Source organism: Brachionichthys hirsutus, unplaced genomic scaffold, assembly GCF_040956055.1.
Source record: "Brachionichthys hirsutus isolate HB-005 unplaced genomic scaffold, CSIRO-AGI_Bhir_v1 contig_850, whole genome shotgun sequence".
Taxonomy (NCBI): Eukaryota; Metazoa; Chordata; class Actinopteri; order Lophiiformes; family Brachionichthyidae; genus Brachionichthys; species Brachionichthys hirsutus.
In genome coordinates this window covers 95,974-119,111 of record NW_027180351.1, presented here as the reverse complement: position 1 = coordinate 119,111, position 23,138 = coordinate 95,974, and the positions used below count along the sequence as shown (strand labels likewise).

At 42.2% G+C, this 23,138-nt stretch overlaps 3 protein-coding genes across 3 annotated transcripts; 1 reads left to right on the top strand and 2 right to left on the bottom strand.

Moving 5' to 3' along the window:
* Nucleotides 1-267: 267 nt before the first annotated feature.
* Nucleotides 268-7,622, top strand: LOC137913908 (DNA polymerase delta catalytic subunit-like). Its single transcript, XM_068757529.1, has 26 exons — nt 268-454; nt 666-779; nt 903-1,043; nt 1,248-1,373; nt 1,559-1,727; nt 1,856-1,979; nt 2,124-2,253; nt 2,380-2,546; nt 2,652-2,756; nt 2,939-3,079; nt 3,168-3,278; nt 3,410-3,601; nt 3,695-3,783; nt 3,868-3,984; nt 4,113-4,226; nt 4,469-4,616; nt 4,838-4,933; nt 5,116-5,253; nt 5,518-5,693; nt 5,809-5,961; nt 6,065-6,167; nt 6,255-6,387; nt 6,466-6,579; nt 6,697-6,749; nt 7,189-7,286; nt 7,380-7,622. The coding sequence occupies exons 1-26, from the start codon at nt 268-270 to the stop codon at nt 7,465-7,467; spliced, it is 3,327 nt and encodes a 1,108-aa protein (XP_068613630.1). The 3' UTR covers nt 7,468-7,622.
* A 215-nt stretch (nt 7,623-7,837) lies between these two features.
* Nucleotides 7,838-10,681, bottom strand: LOC137913911 (GTPase KRas-like). Its single transcript, XM_068757532.1, has 4 exons — nt 10,568-10,681; nt 9,885-10,063; nt 9,466-9,625; nt 7,838-9,289 (listed from the first exon to the last, which is right to left on the bottom strand). Exons 1-4 carry the CDS (start codon nt 10,676-10,678, stop codon nt 9,176-9,178), a joined length of 564 nt encoding a protein of 187 aa, XP_068613633.1. The 5' UTR covers nt 10,679-10,681; the 3' UTR covers nt 7,838-9,175.
* Nucleotides 10,682-13,876: 3,195 nt separating this feature from the next.
* Nucleotides 13,877-23,056, bottom strand: LOC137913925 (vesicular glutamate transporter 1-like). The gene is made up of 13 exons (XM_068757545.1): nt 22,995-23,056; nt 17,186-17,438; nt 16,917-17,035; nt 16,657-16,771; nt 16,479-16,566; nt 16,189-16,275; nt 15,820-15,962; nt 15,542-15,691; nt 15,071-15,203; nt 14,731-14,841; nt 14,411-14,538; nt 14,232-14,301; nt 13,877-14,142 (listed from the first exon to the last, which is right to left on the bottom strand). Exons 1-13 carry the CDS (start codon nt 23,054-23,056, stop codon nt 13,877-13,879), a joined length of 1,725 nt encoding a protein of 574 aa, XP_068613646.1.
* Between the last annotated feature and the right edge of the window lie 82 nt (nt 23,057-23,138).

Here is a 23,138-nt window from a genome sequence, read left to right as displayed (position 1 = left end):
GTGGATAGTACTACACCATGTCAACCAGACTGTTCTGCGATTATTTCACCACATGTACCTCACATATAGTCAGATTACAAGTATGTTAGCGTTTCTGTTGTGTCTCGTCTTTGAGGTTTATGGTAATGTATTGACTGTCAAAACAAATGTTAACGAGTTTACGCAGTACAATGTAAGTATCTTGTTCTGATTTAAGATGTTCTCTGCGATCATCCTCGCTTCCCCTTCTCCTTCCCCTTGTTCTACTTTCAGTGTTTCAGTGTAGCCATGGATTTTAAAAGACGGAACGGCGGCTCGTTTGTGAGTGGGGCGTCGCAGGCGAAGAGGGGCAAAACAGCTGGTGAATGGGAGGACAGTCCGTCACAGTTCGAAGAAGAATTGTCAATGTTTGATGATGCAGATATGGATGCAGAGGATACAGAGGGGCAGGCCGGCCATGACGTCATTCCTGTAGGTGGGTGTTACACGCGTCTGAAACCCGAAACCCAATGCAATAAAGCATCATTGTCAAAAGTCCAACATAATGAAAGTTTGCATGAAACATACTGGTGTTTATAATTGTCATATACAAACACAACTACAGGGAATGTCCATGTAAGTAATTAATGTAATGTGGCTCTTGGTTACATTCATTACTATAAAAAAGTACCCCTGTCTTTTCCCAGGTGACCTCTTTTCAGCGGACCTTAACCCTCGTTGGCGGCGGCCTGATGCCCCTTCGCTGGACCCGTCATCTGACAATTTGGTGTTTCAGCAGATTGATCTAGACTATTATTTAGGTAATTTTGCTGATCGCAAAACTAAGACTGCAGAGATTTAGTGCTGTTGTTTGTTCCGATAAGACTTTTAAAAAGATTTTCATTTTCTCATCTTTTTTTTTTTTTTTTTTTTGTCCCATGAAGGAGCAACGGTGGCAGGCATGCCCGGTCAGTTACAAGGAAATGTCCCGATCATAAGAATGTTTGGGGTGACAGACAGTGGCAACAGTGTGTGTTGCCACATCCACGGTTTTGCCCCTTACTTTTATGTTCCTGCACCAAATGGTGAGTCTTTCACGTTATTAAGTCAATATATAACTGAATATGAAAACTATTTAACAAATAGTTGTTTGGTGTTAATGTTAATTTTTCTCTCAGCAGAATACTTCTATATGCACGTTACAGCTGAATATATTCCATCTTTTGAACGGATCATTGAATTGTCTTTTAAAGCCTCTATGCTTCCCTCGTGTTGCTGTCTTTGAAAAGGATTCACATCTGCTTACCTGGGTGAATTTCAAAGAGAGTTAAACGCTGTTGTCCTGAGAGACATGAGATCTAATAAGGACAACATCTCCATCACAGTTTTGGCAGTGGACATCACCTGCAAAGAGAGTGAGTACAAATGAGCGAATCCTAAACAGCATCAAAAGCAGCTGGTCTTACTACAAATCTTATAAACTAAACTGATGTAGTTTCAAAACACACATTATCATTTTACATGCAGCATAATAAAGCTGAGAGAATATGCTTCTAGCATCATTCTAAGCGTTGAACTTCTTTTGTTATTTTTCCTATAGACATGTACGGTTACCATGGGAAGCGTCGTTTGAATTTTTTGCGGATAACCATGGCAATGCCCCGTCTCATTGCCCCGGCAAAGAGGCTGTTGGAACAGGGCTTCAAGTTTGGACCCTTCCCCTTGCAATGTTACCAATCGTATGAGGCCAACATAGATTTTGAGATAAGGTGAGTGACTGTGCTTTTTGAAAACGGTCTATAGGGGCTACACATTTGTGTTTTGTTGAAACAAAAATAAGAGTGAATGCGGCAATGAAGATATATTAATGCTTGAAGACCATCTCTTATTTTGACAGATTTATGGTGGACACTAAAGTGGTGGGATGCTGCTGGATTGAACTTCCCAAAGGCAAATACAAAATGCGTGAAGAGAAGGGCTTAGGGGACATAAATCCTCCGACCTGCCTCCGCCCAGACAAGGTAGGTCTAGTTTCTACCTCATGGCTTTATCTGGCTGTGATTCTGCCACACAAGCACAGCAATGAATTTCCCTTGTTGTACCTTCTTACTGACGTCAGGGATTCACGTATTGATGACCTTTCACTCCCTGTTTTCGTCCTTCAGGTGTCTTTGTGTCAGTACGAGTTGGATGTGGGTTGGACAGATTTTATAAATCACCCTGCAGAGGGAGACTGGCAGAGGATCGCACCACTCAGGGTGCTCAGCTTTGATATTGAGTGTGCGGGAAGAAAAGGTGTGCATTACTTTCTCTTTGGAATTTTTATTGTGCAACGTGCGAGCCATAACGTAGCATTTCTGTTTACTTGATGAAGAACAAAGCGTGCAGAGCCTGACTCCGGTCTTTGTCATCTTTTTCCAGGAATCTTTCCAGAAGCAGACAAAGACCCCGTGATTCAGATAGCGTCTATGGTGCAGCGGCAGGGCGAGACGGAACCCTTCATCCGAACCGTGTTCACTCTCCAGTCCTGCGCCCGCATTGTTGGCTCGCAGATATTGTGCTTCACGCAGGAGAAGCAGCTGTTGCAGGTATACATTCGACTGTTCCAAATATCCACAGGCATTCCCTCCTCTTTCCAATGTTTTGCTGTTCGTCCGTCTAATCGCTGTCTCGCTTTACTCCTCTATGAGCAGAGCTGGGCAGAGTTTCTCCGGGCGGTGGACCCGGACGTCGTCACTGGATACAACATCCAAAACTTTGACTTTCCCTATTTGCTCAATAGGGCAGCTGCTCTAAAGGTTAGATGGAGGCACATTCTTTAACGCAAACACAACATGTAATGCTGAAGTTCAAGGTTTGTCAGCAGGTTGAGAGGAATGCACACAAATAATTGAAGTAGGAAAATGTTGTTATTCTACTTAGAGGAAGACATTCCTTCCTTTCCCCCATTTTACTCAGGAAAACATTACTTTATGTGCAGGTGAACTACTTTCCCTATCTTGGCCGAATACGGACTATCAAGTCAGTCTTGCGAGAACTAAACTTCCAGAGCAAGCAGATGGGCCGCAGGGAGAATAAGATCATCAACATGGAGGGCCGGGTTCAGTTTGACCTGCTGCAGGTCAGATTTTAGTCGCAGCCGGTCCACTTTCCGTGTGCACTGCTTAGGTGAGAATGTTTTCAGATGCCGATTGGTGTGCTTCTCTCAGGTTCTCCTCAGGGACTATAAACTGCGTTCTTACACACTGAATGCTGTCAGTTTCCACTTTCTGCAAGAACAAAAGGAGGATGTGCAACACTCCATCATCACTGATTTGCAGGTAAAGCATAAACAATGTAGCCTCGTATGAGGAATAGTAACCCGTTATCTCTCATCTGCACCACAATCAACATTTAACTACAGTGTCTGTGAGTAGACTCTATTTTCTCATCATTCCTTCCTGCATCACAGAATGGCAACGAGCAGACGCGTCGCCGTTTGGCCGTTTACTGCCTGAAAGACGCTTACCTGCCGCTGCGTTTGCTGCAGAAGCTGATGTGTGTGATTAATTACATGGAGATGGCCAGGGTAACGGGTGTGCCTCTGACTTATCTGCTCGCCAGGGGACAGCAGATCAAAGTTGTCTCTCAGCTACTTCGACAGGTAACAAAGGGAAAATGCTTGGGACTAGACAAGGACAGTTACAGTACGAGTCCCTCTGGGATGTAAGGTTGGGAACTGTCCGTTCGTGTTTAGGCCATGAAGCAGGACCTGGTCATGCCTGTTGTAAAGACAGAAGGAGGAGAAGACTACACTGGGGCGACTGTCATTGAGCCGGAGAAAGGGTGAGCACATCTGTTGCATGCAGAACATGGGGTTGCTTCGTCATGTTTTTTTTTCCGTTACCTCTTTATTCCTGTTCTGTGCAGATATTACAGCCTTCCTATTGCCACCCTGGATTTCTCCTCCCTGTATCCGTCCATCATGATGGCCCACAATCTGTGCTACACCACTCTGTTACAGAAAGGCTCAGAGGAAACACTTGGGTGATTAGTTTTTTTTGTCAAACTTTCATTTCCCACCTGAACTTCGCAAAAAAGAATTCTACATGAAACTGACAAATTGACCAATTCTATAAAAAAAATGTATTGGTTATTTGTTGTGTGTCTTCAAGTCTCTCATCGCAAGACTTCATCAAAACTCCAACTGGCGATAAGTTTGTGAAGAGCTCCGTGAGAAAAGGACTTCTGCCCGAGATCTTGGAGAACCTGCTGTCCGCCAGGAAGAGGTTTGTCCAAATAAATCCGAACTGGAGTGAAATGATTCGGCAGATGGCTTCGCAGTCATCATTCCTTAAAAATAAACTTGACGTAAATCCTGGTTTATGTGTTCTGCAAACATTTCACGCAAAGTTTGGAGGAAGCCAACCAGTTGTTCCAAACAGATGGGATGAAATGGAGAATGGTGCTCTGGTGTGCCGTCAAATCAGTCATGCATTTCTGATTAGCTTCTTCTACTGTCCTCCTGCAGGGCCAAAGCAGAGCTAAAGAAGGAGACCGATCCTTTTAAGAGGCAGGTTCTGGATGGACGGCAGCTGGCCCTTAAAATCAGCGCAAACTCCGTCTATGGCTTCACAGGTGCCCAAGTGGGCAAACTGCCCTGCCTGGAGATCTCGCAGGTGAGGACTTGGCTTCTAGGTCTTTTGCGTAATCGGCTGCCATTCTAAGCACAGATCGGCTCAGACATCAGTCGATTCTTTGTTGATGCGCTCCTTTCTTCTACACAGATGTGAAGTTGGAGCACACTCATTAAAATGTGGAGCAAAGATTAGAGTTGAAATAGAAACACCGTAGAATAGATCATGTTGCGAGGAGCATAACATCTCTCCTCTTCTTCTAGAGCGTCACTGGTTTTGGAAGACAGATGATCGAGACAACTAAACAGTTGTTGGAGTCCAAGTACACCATCTCCAATGGTTACCAGGCCGATGCCAAGGTGATGGATGCCTTTGGCTTTCGCCCATTTGTACTTCAATACATTTTGCATTTCCTTTTTGCTGGTCAGCTATTCTGTGCGTAATAATAAAGGTATGGAGGCTGCTGTGTGTTTAAGAGGACTCTCTTTGTGTGTATAGTTTGGTGCTATATGTTTTGGGTTTTTTCCCCCCCGTTTTGAAGGTTATTTATGGGGACACAGACTCTGTCATGGTTAAACTTGGCGTTGCCAAGGTGAGGGAGGCTATGGATATCGGGACGGAAGCAGCAGAGTGGGTGTCGTCCCACTTCGTATCGCCCATTAAACTGGAATTTGAAAAGGTCAGTCTTTCATATCTTACCGCTGGACATTGTGATTATATTATCTCTTTTAAAGTGGGATGGTTGGAGTGTGGATGAATCTCACTACTGTACCTCAGCGATAAAGCTCATGCATGTAGTTGCCAAAGTCTGACTAAATCCGTCTCTGAGAACCAGGCAGAAGTTAAAGATTCATCTTCTCTCTTCCCAAACCCAAATAGAATCATAGAATAGAATCAGAGTACTCGCTCAGCTTTTGAAAGTTTGTACTGCTCCCTTCTGTAGGTGTACTACCCGTACCTGCTGATCAACAAGAAGCGCTATGCAGGCCTCTACTTCTCCTCCAGCGCTGACGCGCATGACAAAATGGACTGCAAAGGCATCGAGACTGTCCGCAGAGACAACTGCCCTCTGGTTGCTAACCTCATCAACACCTGTCTGCAGAGAATCCTCATAGACAGGTACCTCACAAACGCCATGTGCAGTTTGCCGTGCGACTTCATCCGTTTCTTAATTTTATCCGAATAATGTGACTTAACTACTAATGATAATGATTTCTTTATTTTTTTTTGTCAGGGATCCCCAGGGCGCTGTGGATCACGCTAAAGAAGTGATCTCAGACCTGCTGTGCAACCGCATTGACATCAGCCAGCTGGTCATCACCAAGGAGCTAACACGCAACGCCCAGGAGTACGCTGCCAAGCAGGCGCATGTGGAGCTAGCTGAAAGGTCTGAGCACCAGAAGAACCGCCACGCTGGCGTTTTCATTCAAATCACACTCTTGTAAGAAAATGTTTGCGTGAACTGACTCTTTAATATCGGCATTTCGTAGAATGAGGAAACGAGATGCCGGCAGCGCTCCGAACCTGGGAGACAGAGTTCCGTATGTCATCATCAAGGCTGCAAAGGGGGCAGCGGCATACATGAAGTCAGAGGTCTGTAAATAAGCACATTTGTTTTATCCTCCTGATCCCAACGATGAGCATGATTATTATTATTTTTTTTCCCCCTCATTGATTTAGGACCCGATCTATGTGCTGGAGAACACAATTCCCATTGACACACAATACTACCTAGAACAACAGCTGTCCAAGCCCCTGCTGAGAATATTTGAGCCCATCCTGGGAGAGAGCAAGGCAGAGAGCGTCCTGCTCAGTAAGGCTACGAAGACACTATAGTTCAGCCCAATGAGCCGATGGAGTTATTGTTGATTGTTGATTTTCTACATTTCAGAGGGGGACCACACGCGCTGTAAGACTGTGTTGACCTCCAAGGTCGGTGGGCTGATGGCGTTTGCGCAGAAGAGAAGCACCTGTATTGGCTGCAAAGCTGTGCTAAAGACGGATGGTGTGTGTGTGTGTGTGTGTGTGCGCGCACTCAGAAGTTTTTATTTTACTGCTTTGCTATCTCCTCCCTGAGACCAAGTGCCACTTCACTTGCGTAACATCTAACATGTCTTTGCAGCGGCTGTGTGTGATTTCTGTAAGAAGAGGGAGTCTGAACTGTATCAGAAAGAGGTAGGCAACATTCCATTTCTGATCTTAACTTTGCCGACGCGGTGATGCTCATCGACTGTCTGAATACAAGACGCTGTATTGGGAGCTACAGCTATCAGTCAGTCGATCATCACCCCCCTCTGGTGGCTCTTCAGAAATTCCACCCCAGAATTGACCCCAATTTTGTTTTTATTTTTTTAATGCACTGAGCACATTAAATGCAGCAGAGTGCCTCTTGTAAATTAAAATCAAATGTAGTTACATAATGTAGTTTGGACTATTGAACTAGTGTGCTGGTTGAATAGTTATCTATCTCTCTGTCCAGCTGTCCATCTATTTTTTTTTCCTGTTCCATAATCTGGCATCTGCTCAATATTTATGAATGAATCTTCTATTGGGAGGGGGTTTAACATCTGCCTTTCGCTGCCATGTCTCACGTTTTTTGATTGTAAATTGATAGATCTATCACATGAACACACTGGAGGAACGCTTCTCCCGTCTGTGGACTCAGTGTCAGCGGTGCCAAGGCTCCCTTCACGAGGATGTGCTCTGTACCAGGTAAATACTATACAGCGCATATTTGTGAGAACTGTTCCGTCCAGACGTCTGTCCGGGCATTCGGTAATCCTGTCCCTCCTGACTCGTCTGCAGCCGGGACTGTCCAATCTTTTACATGAGGAAGAAGGTTCAGAAAGATCTGGATGACCAGAGCAAGCTGGTGTCTCGCTTCGCATGGTGACGTCAGTCATGACTTTCAGAATCCTGTATTCTGTATTTTGTTTTTTGCTACACGTTGTGCTTGTAATAATGCATATTATGTATCACATTTCTTAGGTTTTGTAATGTGAATAAACTGATAGTGGTTTCTTTTTGTAAAAAATAAAATCAAAATGCACTCCATTCCTTCTGGGCCGTGATGAATGATGATCTTGATTTTAACAACTTAAATCATGATGTGATGAATTTAGACTCAAGTAGCTACATCAACGTGGATGTGGAAGTTAACACAAAAGCAATAGAGGAACTAAATCTATCCAACTCTTACCGTCAGTCAGGCTAGAAAACACCTCACTGATTGGAAACAGAATTTTATTTTTTTTATCTCTTATAAACCAATTAGCTAAAAACTTTACTCTTAACTGCTCCTTACCAGTAAAGATCCACCTTGGATAAGGAAAAAACCCACCAGATAAGACATAGAAGCTAAACATATTTACTTAATTACAGCAGAGTGCATTAAGACAACATAGTGGTCAGTGTGAGACATTTGCTCCATATTTAAACAATGGAACTACATTAAGTCAAGAAATTGAGCCTTCATAAACCACAAAGAGCAGTTTCTTAATGCTGATGTTTTAAACTGGTAAAAGCTTTTTTTTTTGGATACTACAAAAATAGAAATATAACAATCGATCAGTTAGGGTGAGGGTGATTATCACTAAACAAAAGCAGCTCTAAAATAATTCTCTATTAAATGCATCAGTGTGGATTAAAGTACAGTATGTAGTATCACACATTTTGCCGTGGTTGGTTAGTGTAGCATTACCATTGTTTGGACATCGTGAAAATTAACATCAAACTGCATTACAACTGGATTTTGGAATACGGTGTGATCAACAGCAGGGCTAACACTTGGGAGACAAGCATCAGAGCTCATCCCATCATTTTCGGACAGCCATTGGTTTGTTCCTGATTAAACACCACATTCCTTTACTAATCAAATTTTGCAATAAAAACAAAACTGGTTTATTCCTATTCCATCACTCCAGTCTGAAAATTTTAAATATTGAGGTTTCACGTTCCAGAGGAAACGATAAAGAAAACATGGGTGAATAACATTTATACTTATCTGGGGGGAAAAAAGAGAGTTTTCTAATTAACACTTTGCATGGGACTTCATGAAGTAAGCTGTCCACAGACAAACAATTCAAGTGTCACCACGCCAAACACTAATTTCAGCCATACAATTATTTTGAAAATCTGAGTTGAATGAATCACCTGATGTGCAAAGTTCATCGGTGCACTGCAATAAACCCTTGACCCCTAAATCGTCAACAGGAGATGAACTATCCATTAAAAAAAAAACACTGGGTGGACAAATAACGCTCAGAGATAGAATTGTTTCCTGAACTGATGTTAAGTTTGCACAAATGCAGATTATAGGTAAGAACATAAAATAACTATAAACTGCAGTATCTAGTTTGATCATAAAAAACCGTGAATGAAAAATAAAACCTAACACTCGGTATTAAATGGCCGCTGCACAGCGATGAACGGATGACAAATCATCAGTGGAAACAGTCACAGTAGTAAAAGATTCTGCTGCGTCTGCCACTTTGTGCAGAGCCGTGCCGAACGTCTTCGACGTGACCGCTGAGGTGCATGGGGACGAGCATGAATGAAGAGCTGCAAGAAATGCCGCTGGTGTGCGTTGTGCGGGTGATTTGCTATAATATCATGCAACGTCTCTGAGTGTTCTTTTTGCTCTTCTTGTTGCTGCGGCTGGTCTCCTTATATCGCCTGATCTCCCGTACTAGCGAGTAGAACGCTTCCTCCACACCCTGTCAGACAGAAACAGAAACATGTTTTGTCTCATGCAGCATCAAAAACTGGTTCATCTTGATCATTAAAATCGTCATTGTAAAACACACTTCATACAGGATTAAGTGCAAACTAAATACCGGTGTTCCAATTTTCCCTTTTGGACCTTTTGCCCGTCTGGTTTTGGCCCCTTTACCTGTCTGGTTTTGGCAGATGTCTCCACAAATGGCACCCCGTAGCTTCGAGCCAGCTCTTGCGCCTGCCGTGTCTCCACCGTTCGAGTACTCAGGTCGCTCTTGTTCCCCACCAGCACCATGGGAACGCTGTCACTGTCCTTCACCCTGTTGATCTGCTCTCTGACGAGGAGAGGCATATGAACATGAAGTGCTGCAACACTTTCATTCTTCCATGCTGCTAATGTGTATTTGGTTCTGTAATGACCCGGCAAAACCATAAAAACACATCCTGCACATCTATAGATGTGAGTTGCAGATGAATATCACTGCAGCTTCTGCTATTGAGGAGGCAGCTTTTATAGAGTTCGACCATCTGAAAATCTCTGGGCATCGCTAAGCTATGCTGGTGTGCAATTTAGAATCAGGAAGCATCTTGTACCTGTAGAGGTGAACATCCTCAAAGGACTTAGTGTTGTTGATGGCAAACACACAGAGGAAGCCCTCCCCTGTCCTCATATATTGGTCCCTCATGGCGCTGTACTCCTCCTGACCTGCAGTGTCCAGGATGTCCAGAAGGCATGTCTCTCCATCAATCACCACCTGTTTTCTGTACGAGTCCTAGAACACAGTGTTGGCACAACATGATCTTGTAAGCCGTTACAAAGCGTAAAGCCTGCCAGCGAAATTGCGTCACACGGATTCCCACACTCTCACAACAGTCACACTGCTTGATCGTGTAGCAACAGGAACTCAATGATTGGAATGCTTTGCAATGAACAAGCAGAGGCTTGAATATCAACATCATCTCTTATATCTAATTACAAAAAGTGCCAAAGGCAAGTTTAAATAATCTTTTACACAGCTCAGGCAGTTTTCACATGATTTTGACATATATGGTATTTTGCTACGAGGCCAGTTTGCATTGTTAATTATGAATTCACTGCATTTTGTTGACAGTCTACAATAATTGCAAATTAAGTATATTTGATTCTACAGGGGATGTTAAATTAAGCCATGGAGCCAGGTTTACTCAGTGAAACAAGTATCGAGGATGAATCATACTGATCAACACAAAATAGTTGAATGAAATGTTTTCTTTGCGGCTACATTCGACTTTCTCACCTCGATGGTCGGATCATATTCATCCACGAAGTGATTCTGGATGAGCTGGATGGTGAGAGCGCTCTTACCCACTCCTCCTGCCCCGACCACCACGAGCTTGTACTCGGTCATGCCTGGAAGATTAATCCAGCAGGTAGCTGTGATTTCACTGAAGATTAACCTGTGGTGAAAATGAACAGTTGTAACCGGTCGATATTGCCTTTTTTCCTGCCCTTCGCTGACATGGTGAGGGGATTGACCTAGATTTAAGGCGAGGGTTACTAACCCTTGACGTCTATTATGTTAAGACTTCCTCACAGTTACAGATTCGTTATGAATTAGTAAAAATAGTGATAAACGTAAGGATTAATTCAAAAATACTTACCTTAATGTGTAATGCACAGCAGTCTGTGTAATTATAGCGGAGTTTACAACTGGATAATCAGGCTAGCTTGCTACATAACGTTAGCATCAACTGATTTCCTCATTCAAAATACAATACTCCTAGGGTTTGCCGAACTCTTCTGCTAACTATTGAAAAAAATGATCGATAGATCTCTGAAGCTACGAGTAAAAACACTTCTTAATGTTGTAAAAATTAATTTACAACCCTAAATTCGAAAGAGCTCTATATGTCTCCATTTAGGTTCATTGAAAGAGCAGCGTTTTCACGTTAATCTTCTGTGACGCAACCAATGAATTGACCCGAAAGCAGACTGACGTTTAAAATAGACCAATCACGTTTACAATCACGCCCAACTCTAGAATTTACCTTCCAATCAGAAAAGAGCGAAGCCCTGATTGGGCGTGGCCCCTCAGGCAAACTTCCAAAACCCCAATGATTTCGTGGGGAGACATGGATATTGATAATTATAACGAAAAGAGATAGTCCACATTAAAACAATTTAATGGTATTATTAACCAGTTCCAAATATTATGATCTACGACATCAGTTAATGCTTTTCAACAGCGAAGTGACAAAATCTAAGGATGATTCATTTTACTTTGAAAGATTCACCGGAAGTGCCCGGCCATAAACTATGCATGGGGTTTTGGGTGGAGTCACGATAAATATTGACTGCCCTCTAGCGGCATATTACGGACCTACAATAGATAAAAGAGTGGCTCATGCCATCGACTATGCAATAATTAATGTTAGTAATAAATATATTATTTATCAATAAAAGTAAAAATAGCTTCATTTATATGTGACTAACTGAATATTATGAACGACAATAACAGCACGGCGGTGCCTCCCTCACTCTCCCACTGGGTGCGTCTGCTCTCCCATCTAATCTTTGCTGAAAATCACAAACGTAATCCAGCACCATCTGTCCTGAGAGAAATACAGGGAGCTGACATTGTGCTATAATAATGTAAAATCTTAAACACCAATTTGTGTCATCATTCTGTCAGGGATAAAAATGTCATGAGTGTTCTTAAAAAGTGACATAATCTCAAATTTCTTCAATTTTATTATACACAAGGATATTTTACATCTTTCATATAATATTTTCACTTTTTTAATCATTATAAATATGAACATTTCTTCTTAATTTTTCCCATCACACATTTCATCAACAAGGAGGAGGACAACATTGGAACAGTAGTAAAGTGAGACAAAGAGAGATTTGGGTAGAACTATACAACACTTAAAAAGAAAAATATCCATTCATGTCCAACTTACTTTTACATTTTACTGATTATCCCAGCAATTTAATTTGCCACTAAAGTTAGCACAAATCAAAAATCCTCTTTGAGGATTAGATTAATGAATTCCAAAGGTTATCTGAAAGTGTACTTTAAACTATAAATTCTCTTTGCTGGCATATACTGTATGCTGAGTGCACACAGACTGCAGAGGTTGTGTTTCTGAGTGTGTGTACTCTTTGCATGCATGCCTGCATGTTTCATGTCAGAGTATGCTGGCTCTATCTACTGCACATGAAGCTGCAAAGAGTGTACAGCCGTGCAGCTTGTGTGCTTTTGACAGTTCCTCTCCTGGATGTTCAGAGTAGAACACCTTTGAACTCTTCACCCCGTTTACCCAGCAACAGAGCATCAAGATGGTGACGTGCAGCTTCTAAAGAGCATGAGTGGAGCTGACGTCATTGACCAATATCTTCGATAAATCTTGACACACCCTATATGGCAACGTATGAAAATACATATGTTCTAAACCCTCCTTGATTTCATGGGTGACTCTTAAAACCATGCAAATACCAGATAGTCTGCCAGCATTGCTCCTGCACATTATACACGGCGCACTTAACTGTGCTTGCATGAAATCAGAATCCTACAGGAGGAGAGAGATGGCAGAGTTGCACCGCTGTGCTCATTAAAACACGCTCACCGCACAAAGAGTCAGCACCTGCACCCAACACAGTCACCGTGCCGTTCACACACACACACACACACACACACACACACACACACGCACACACACACACACACACACACAGACACACAGACGAAATCAGAAGTGCTCTGACCCAGCAACTCAAACATTACTGATATGAACCAGCACCAAAAGAGAGAAGAAAGAGGAGAACCCGTTAACAACAGAGAAGAAGACAGCCGTCACAGAGACACATACCGGAATGACTGGGAATGTTGTGGCTGTTGTTCCTCATTGCAAAAGTGGTGGAACGCTGTCATTCTGGGCCACCTCTCTAATAGGAGCAGACGCACTAAATGGAAAGTCACAAATACCCAATGCTTATTCAATGCAACCCGTGACGCATGACCCGTGGATGCGACCTAGTTCGGTCGGGCCCAAGGTGAGATACGACACGCAGCATTGGACTCAGATTCCAAAGATCTTTTCACATTCAAATGCACATAAATGACATTTTGACACACACACAGACAGAAAATACAGCACCTCAGCACCTTTTCTTCTTTGATTGAGTAGTTAAATAGTTTAAAACATGATGGATTCTCACTACATAAGTGGCCACAGACAGGCAGACTTTAATCATGTCTGCTTTAAAAAAAAGAAAAAGAAGGTTTTTGGAGCATCAGAAAATGTTGACATAACCCTTTAGTTGTGTGTTTGGATTCCTTCATATTATTAATACGTGTCTATTAGAGCCATGAGACTAAAACATTGCGCGCGCACACACACACACACACACACACACAGATCAGTGCTCTTTTGATACGCGCAGCTATACTGTACAAAAGCACACCGCAGGTCATCTCATTACAGAAGAGACTCTTAAAATTCCTGTCCTCAAAACAATCCTCCTGTTTGTTTAATCTTATTTTTAAATCTTGAATCATGTCAGTTTTCTGTGTCAGCTCCCGCTCCTCTTCTCCCACACACATTTAAGAGTTGTATCCAGCAGGTTGCACATATTCCTCAGACTTATCCCAGTCTGCCACCCACCCCGGCCTGGCTCCTCCTCCTCCTCCTCCTCCTGCCTCGCCACCGGTGGAACAAACTGGTCGCCTTATGGCCCCATACTGCCCACCACCATGGTAGAGCTCCTCCGTCTCATTTGCCAGTTCATCCTGATCAATGATACCACACTTCTCCTCGCTGGTGTCCTCTATATCTGCCCAGTGCTGCTTTTCTCCTGATGCAAAGATTCCTGGAGAAGAAAAAAAAACAAAAAACATGGTCAGCATCGAGAATGAAAGCTCCTCCTGATAAAACACGACGTCCCCAGACAAGCCGTACCGTAGAAGATCACTCCTCCGTAATGAACGAGGGAAGCTATCAGGAAGACATACTGCCACTCATCACGTGTCTGAAATGATATAGAAGTGTGAGAAGAAATGTTCCTTTATTGTGCATGAACTTTTTACACTATGAAGCTTCATGCATGACATTAGAAAGCCAATAGCGGTGGTGTTTACCTTGTGTTTGGTCATGGCCCCCACTATGAGGGGACACACCATTCCAGATAGCGTTCCCACCCCATTTGAGATTCCCATCAGGATGCTGGCATATCGAGGGGCGATATCCAAATGATTGACGTTAAATCCTGCGTGAAAGAAAAAAATATATTGAAGCCGTTTCTTTGCTCTGTTTTTTTAATCAGTGACATGCTACGTGAAAACGGGGTCAACAGAAACAATGAGGGGATCGACGCACTGCAGCGCCGATGATGATTCTCCATCAGCGTTGAACAACTGATTAAATGGCCTTTTCAGGCCACACGTCTAAAACTTGTTACCTGAAATAGCAAATCCACTGAAACCCACAGCGAGGACCAAGAAGGAAATGGCCATTGCCTTTGAATGGGAGTATCCCACCACCAGCAGGAGGGTGGCCTCCATTCCAAAACCTGCAACATGTTAAAACCCGTTCACGGCTTTAAACTCCGTCTCGGCCAGCAATCATCTTGTTGCACTGTGTTCAATTCTAATTATTTTGTAAGTTTCTCATTTAGGAAACTAAACCTTTTGTAAACACAGAAGAAACTTTAATACTCTGCTTGTGAATTGTCTCGAGGTTTCTTTCTTCATTCCTCCTCGACCTACTCCAGCCGCCGCCCTTTTCCGTCCGACACTCACCTCCGCAGTTCATGAGTTTCCTGACGTTAGTGGTCGACATCAGGTTGTGAGATCTCAGGTAATCTGCCAACTGGCCTCCAAGAGGCACGATAATGGTCATCACCAGATGAGGCAAAGCTGACACCATGCCCACCTGAAAGATGACAGGGGTGAAAAGACCTGTGTGAGAATTAGAGCTTGTGGGGAGGGCAAGCAGCATGAGAGTAATGTTAGAAACAATCGGAGGCTGAACACTGACAAACATTGGCCTTGCATTTCACATTTCTCCTGACATCTGAGTCAGAGATTGTAGAGACATGTGCACAGTGATGTGATTATTCTGATCAGGGAAAAAATAGGACTATAGGAGGCATAATAGTAATACTTTTGCTTGTTGTCAGACAATGAAAATATTTCGGATAGCAGCTGAAATTAGCAAAGACAACAACGACTCGACTCAACCAGGCTCATCAGACAAACATATTGTGTCACCTTGCTGATCTCGAAGCCAAATACTTCCTCAAAGTAGGCTGGCTGGCTGATGAGCAACAAGTAGAAGGTCCAACTCCTGCAGAAGTTGGCCACGATGATGGCGTAGACTGGCATGGAGGTGAAGAAGTGTCTCCACGGAGTTTTAAATTTCTGCCATCAAAAAGAAAAATACACGACTGAGGCCCAGTATGTCCAAATTATTTGTATTTTTCTGCTGGTTTAAAGGATCTGCAGCACTCTATTGATGCGTCATGAACGATTATCATATCAAGCCGTACATGAAGAGGATTAAGAAATGCTGCAGAGTCTCCGATTGCATCTTCAATGTACTTCCTCTCCTCCGGCGTGATGGTCGGATGGGCTGCAGGACTCTCGTATGACACCAAAACCCAGAACAAATACCAGAATATGCCAAAACTGCCTGGGAGAGGAAGAAAGAGAAGGCGAAAGGCACAGACATGAGCAGAGTAGAGGAAAAAAAACAAGACCTCAAGGGGACTGAAAATGAAACAAAGTAGTCAATAAGTCTTGTAATTATGGTACAGAATCAGCAGTAGGCTGCAACAGAAAGATGGATCTGGGAAGTTAGGAGCTGAAAAGTGATTATATATGTTATGAATATATTATTTGGGTGTAAGGATACTAACCATAGACATAGAATACTGAAGGCCACCCAGAGTATTGCACCAGTATCCCAGCTAAAGGCATGGCCACTACTGCCCCGGCATAGGAGCCTGAAAGCATCAAACGCATGGAAAACAACAAATGATCATTTTTTTCTTTATGATTAATATGATCATTTCAGCATTAAAAATACTTAATTATAATTAAGCGTTCGTAAAAATCTAAAACTTTTGACTTCGAGAAACTCTGTCTTTACAGCTCACAGAACTTTAATCCGCAAAGAAAAATCTATTAGTAAGATGCAAAACGTTACCACAAAAGGCTGTTGTCGCTAAACGACTTCTCTCAAGAGGGGGTGCCCACTTGGCCCAGATCCCATGGCAGGCTGGGTACGATACACCCTGAAGGACAAAGGACAGTCAGAGAAAAAAAAGTCATGCATGTGCACAGCGTCTTTGCAAGGACACATTGCACACAGACACGCACTGTACCTCCACCAGGCCCTGGCATATCCTGACCAGGATGACGCAGCTGTAATGGCAGCGTGCAGCAGATGGAATCAGCATGTTGAGTGTGGATGTGGCCACTATGGCGAAGCCAAACACTCTGAAATCACACAGAGGAGGGAGAAGATGCTTCAGATAGATTATTGGACAAATAATATTTGTACAAATATTTTATAGTAGATCTGATAACATCAATGGCCATGTTAAGCAAGATTTCTTTTTTTTTTTAATGAAAAGTCTTTCACCTGTTGGCGGCAAATTTTTGACATATAAAGCCACCCGGGATCTGTGTGACGATGTACCCCCAGAAAAAGGAGCCGTGGATCATCCCCACTGTTTCAGGGTCCCAGGTAAACTGTGCAGCCTGGGTAACAGAAGATTCATTTTTATGTCCTCAGCAATTTATAGTTCAAGAACCATTAATTGAGGGCAGCTGAAACTCACAGAACATTGAAACCAATGAGGCTTGACTAACGGTGAAAACATCAGATTGATGTAGGGCTCGCCAACTTACCACAAGTACTTCCTTGTTGCCTTTGTAGACAGTGTGGTCATTGACCATGCTTACGATAGCCACGCCCAGGTTGCACCTGATGCCGAAGGAGATGCAGAATCCCAGGCCTGAGAGGATGGCAATGATGTACCGTCTCGGCAGGCCAAAGCAGGTGCAATCCACCACCGGCAGCTCCTTCTCCTCCACCAGCTGTGGCCGGCCCTCTGCTGATAGTTCAATGGTTTCTCCATTGGGTTGCCGCTTCTCAATCAGCCTGGGGGGGGGGGGGGGGGGGGCACACACAAATGACAAATATTAAACATGTCACCAAAATAATTAACTTGTTATAGCATCCTTTAATTTTTGTAGGAATTAAATTGATCACAAATTCATTGCAAGAATGTATTATGGGCACAATTCTATTTGTCATTATTTAGACATTTTGGATTTATGCAAAAAGGTTTGCTACTAATACCTACTCCTACGAGATGTAAAATTTAAACAAACATATCGCAAAAAAATATATGGAGGCATTTTTAATGAAACAGGGGTGAAATGGGTGACAGCCCCAATGGGAAGGGGCAACACTTTTTGTCTCTTCGATTGCTCAAAAAAAGACCTTAGTTTAATTAGCGCATGTTGTTGTATTTTGTAGTAAGGCAAGTCAATATTTTTATACATTTGATATATTTGTAGTTAATTATCAGTTTGATTCCGAAGGGACCAGCATTTGTTGCTGTCTCAGTCAGATTCTCTGGATTGTGTGAGACCATTTTTGTCAAAGTGATGAGTACCACTTTTTTTCCACAGGAGTCAAACAGGGAGCGGAGCGCGGCCATCTGTACGTTCTCACCTCCAAACCCCTGACAACACACTCTCCTCTCACACACATGCATATGGCAGACTTCAGTACTTGCGTTTAATTGCCATTCACTCCGATACCCTTTATATTAATATATATATATAATTTTACCTGAGTGTAGGTACAAGGTGTGTGTGCGTGGGTTCACAACAAACTGCATTCAGTCACCAGCCATCCACTTTCCATCGTCCTGATCTAGTTATTCAGCGAGCTGGAGAATTATACACATAAACAGGCACAATCGCGCCAAAGAATTTATTCCATGTGACGATTGGACGAATCCATTTTGTTTTTTTAAATCGTTCCAAATCTGAGCTTCTGTATGTTCCCCAAACAAATGTTTTTCTGCACTGAACATGCAAGACCCTTTGCCTCTCAGCAAACTAAAACTAACGTATTCAAACACCAAAAGACGAGGCAGATGCTGATACTGGTTAATTATTGATGAGTTTTTGGATGAGATGAATAATTCACTTAAAGGTTTTACAGCTTAATCTGTCACTATCTATCCGTTAACTGTTCCGTCTGCCTCTCTGCATGCACTCTGTCTCATTCATTCCATGCCCTCCACCCCCCCATTGGCACACAGCAGACTCTGCAAAATCTCTTCATGCATCTGTGCGATCAGAATTAAAATGCAGGTAAAATATGTTTAAACATAGTAACGTAGTAACTGAACCCGAGGGCGTCTTTATATACACTACTTGTTATGGAAAATACAATGGACAACATTAAAGTACTGATTCAAGCAATGCATTGGCATTTGTAAGAGATTACGGCTACATACTCTCTCTCTCTCTCTTAATCTGTCACAACATTCAGATTAGGATTACAAAAATGATTTACTTCCGGAAATGAATATGGAAGGACAGAGCAGAACTGGAGTGGGTCAGCCTGCTTTCTTGTTGCTACTTTGAGTAAACATTTTATTGCATTTCGCAATTGATGATGATGATGATGAATATATTTATTAGATAGAATGTTAGAGTACGAGTACAGTCAACAATAGAATGTATTACGACACGTAACAATACCAATAAAAATAAAAATAAATTATTCCATTGATGCAAAATAACAATAAATTAAATTCAGTTTTCTGTCAACTAAAATGCAGTGATATTAAATGTAAAGTTTTTTACTGTATAAAACTTGCAATATTTTCCAGGGTAGGTTGGGGGGGGGATTTTTATTTTTTATTTTTTGAATATTTAGAATAGAATATAATTTATTTTCGGCTTCACTACATGCCGTCACATGATCATTTCAGTAGAAGCTGCATTTATCTATAGGTAAAAGTGAGTTACCAGAGAGGTAATGCTGATTAGACAAAAAGGGTGGTCTCTCCTCTCTATGCTAAAGGAAATGTGCTGACTGGCCCACTGAGTAGAGCTCAGGATCCTACTTCGGCATTATTGAGCATTGCAGAAGGAGCCTCATTAAACCTCATAACAGATTGCAGCCCATCATCTACACATATGCTATCAGCTAACGAGGCTAGCCCACAGCAAAAATGACTGTTAATTACAGACGCATGTCAGGAAACTGCAATCTCACCCCTCCCCTTGTGCATTTGCTTGGAAATAGAGCTGCATAGCTGTGGATGCTGAGGATGCTCCACCCCATTAATATTATTTGTCTTCTTAATAAAAGTAGTTTGCTGGTATTTTTTGAACAAGTTGACATTGCAAGTTATTTGAGTGAGGATGGGAATAGTATGGGAAGCGCCATCCCTGGATGTGAGGCTTGCCGGCACTGATCTAATGTGATGTAATTTCCTTTTTAGTGTAGCGAGAAACCGATTGGACTCAGCTGGCAACAAATAATGAGGAAGGGAGCATGAGCAGGCAGGAGTCCTGTGACCTCAGGCACGCCAAAATATCGTAATTACAAGCGCAGAAGCCGGAGCAGACTGAGCATACAAAAGAGTTACAAAAAATAATGAAGGAAGTTGTAGAGAGTTGATACCAAAATGATCTTAAATCTTTTATTTCGTAATCCATCATAAATCTAAACATTTTGAAAGACATTTTTGAGATTATTTTGTCATTTTGAAAATGGTGTCTCCCCCTCCCTCTGTAAACTCCCGACTCTCCCTGAAGTGAACAGATTGGGTCTCGGTGGGAATGTGTCACCCAGGGAGACACCACCCTCGCCATCCTGTCACACCACTGTTTTTTCTCTCTTTCCTGTGGGGAAACACACACACACACACACACATACACACACACACACATCTATCTAACTCAAACAATCAATTTTTTATAAAAAGAGCAAAGAAATGCTAAAAGAGACACGTCTGCCCTTTAACAACAGGACACCAAAGTGATCAGAATCATGACATCAGATGATCTTAAGACTGCAAGACTTCATGAAGGTCACAAACAGGGTTGTCGCCTGATTTAAAATAATCTTCTCACAGTCCGGAATCTCACCAGGGAGCCTCGAAATGATCACTTTTCACCCGAATTATTCAAAAGCCTGTCAGTGAGAACTCGTACTCTGTTTTTTGTAATTATCATGAAACCTGGAGTAATATGAGGCAGTCGTTAAAATTGATTTTTCCAAGGTATTGCTTTTCCATTAATATTTGCCAAGGTTTCCCAAAATGTGATTGACACCCCTCATTCCTCAGGAAAACCCTGCGGACAGGCGCAGAAGAGCTGAGCCTGAGAACATATATAATAACATTTAACAATTCACAGTTACTTTCAAATTGCTATGAAATATACACTAAAATTTGTTTCCAAAGTGGTTGCAGGCATCTCATTAATATTTGAATACCTTTCTCCAGAGTGCTGCATGAGGAAGCTGAAAATGTAGAATTCCACTAAAAGGGATTAAAAATGGACCACCGTTTATATTCTGCATTGCCTTGTGCGTTGTGGAACACAAGCCCTCTCTCTTTGTGTGACCATGCAATCCTGCCAATGCAAACAAATGTCTTTTTTTTAAAACCTCTCTGGTTGAAGCATGCTTGGACTTCTGCAGGCTGCTTCAGAGGTGCAAAAAAGATTAATAGAGAAGTTAAGGCATCAACTCCAAGATGTTTAAAAGGGGAATAGTATAAGAGTACAGATGGAGAGAGTGCACTTGACTTCACAGTGCTTATGTTTATGCTTACCTAGTAGCGTTTAATGCAGAAACAGGAGATGCATTCTGAGGGAGCAAATATTTAAATTATAGATGAACTCCTGTCTGCTTTCAGCGGGTGGTGGTGATGGGTGGGTGGGTTACATTTCGCTAGTCACACAGGGTGGGGATGTCCTATGTGCAAGGTGAAACATATTCACACATGCACATCTCACACACACACAGAGACGCATACTTGATAACAAATAGATTTGAACAAAACACTATAGCTTTGGATGCCGTTGCCTGTACCTGACACTGAAGCCACATAAAACCAGTTCACTGGATAAGCCGAGGCCACGCCCACTAAGCCCACTTTGATACATCTCATCTGTCACAGCATCAGCTGTAGCCGTGCACACGCATGGCTCACGACCAGTTACAAAGAGGAAAAGCCTGAGATTTGCACATTAATCTGGGACACCCCAACGAAACAAGTCTGTTCTGGTGTCTCAATGGATGGATGGCTGGATGGATGGCTGGATGGATGGAGGGAGGGAGCAGCGGGAGGAAGTGACATGAGGATGGGATGGTGTGAGTGGGAGGGGAGAGTTTAGGGATTTGCGTGGCTTGACAGCTGGACTGAAAAACAGGCTATTTCCAGATGGGATTTGTACCTTTGGTCGCCATCTCAAATCCTGAGAGAGAGAAAGCTTAAAGCAGTCGTTATGGTTATAGCCTGAGGTTCTATCAGAGCCTTTAATCATTTTCCTGAAAAACTTTCATCACACCACTGTCTCTTTTTGAAGTGAGGTGAATTTATTTATATTCATCCAGCAGCGAAACACATTTGTGATGAAGAGTAATGATAAATACACTGGCCCCTGCATGATCTGCCTTCTTCTTAAACCATATGTAACAAGCATTGTGCGTAAAAGGTTTCACAGCTGACAAGGATGTGAGGATTTACTTTTGTTACTGCAGGGCTGATATTATTTCAGATCCGGTTTACAATTCATGGTAGCAACTTTTAAAAATAAGTGCAGATAACAGAATTTAAGTTTTCATTACACAAGGCTAAAACAAGAATATGGAAGAATGAATGAAATACTCAGATTAATTGAATTCCAGATTAATTGTCTAGATATAATCAGTAATTGGTAACTATTACAAATAAAATTTATGTTGATTGTTTCAGCTTTTTTGTTGTTATTATTTGTAATTATTCTTATTAGAATAATAATTATTATTATTTTTGTTTCTTCTTCAGTGAAACAACTGATTACAACATTGGCTTTGCTATATAATACTTTCATATAAATATTAATATTATACAAATTTATAACATTTCTTCTTTAGAACTTAGGGCATAAATAAGGTGAAAGATAGATAGATATTAATTCAAGCAGGTCGTGTCAGTAACGCACGTAAACATTATGTAACGACAGTTTTCTCTTGTCTAGCGCAGATGTATTTAGTCCACTTTGAGCAGAGCCAAACCTGACAAGATTTCTAACCATTCGTGATTTCTAAAGAAAAAATATATATCAATCGAAAAGAATAAAACTTATATCTGGCCCCAAATGCATTGATGCGATTTCATTCATTAAATCAACTATTGACCCACTTCCGTCAACTCAACAATGTGTGCGCTGCGCAAAACATGCGGGTCCCCGCTGCGGCTATCAATTTTGCGACTTAAACTCAACTATCGCTTCTTTGCTAAGATTAAATCAATAACAAACCAACTTTTCTTGCACCAAAATGTTACTGTTTGGAAGAGAGAATATATGGAAATCCATCCCATGACATAGGTGATCTATCTCGCACAAGAAAACTATCCAGAACAAACGCGTGAAAATCAGGGGAAAGTCAGGAATGTGTGAAATAGGATTTTACCTGTTAATTTTCCCCAGAGTTTTGCCTGCAACCGCCTTAAACCTGTCCGGTCGGATCTCCATCCTTGCAGCTTCTTGACCCGGCCTGTGTGCTGATGTCCCCCCCCCCTCCCGTCCTGCATGAACGCGCTCAATCCTCTCTTTC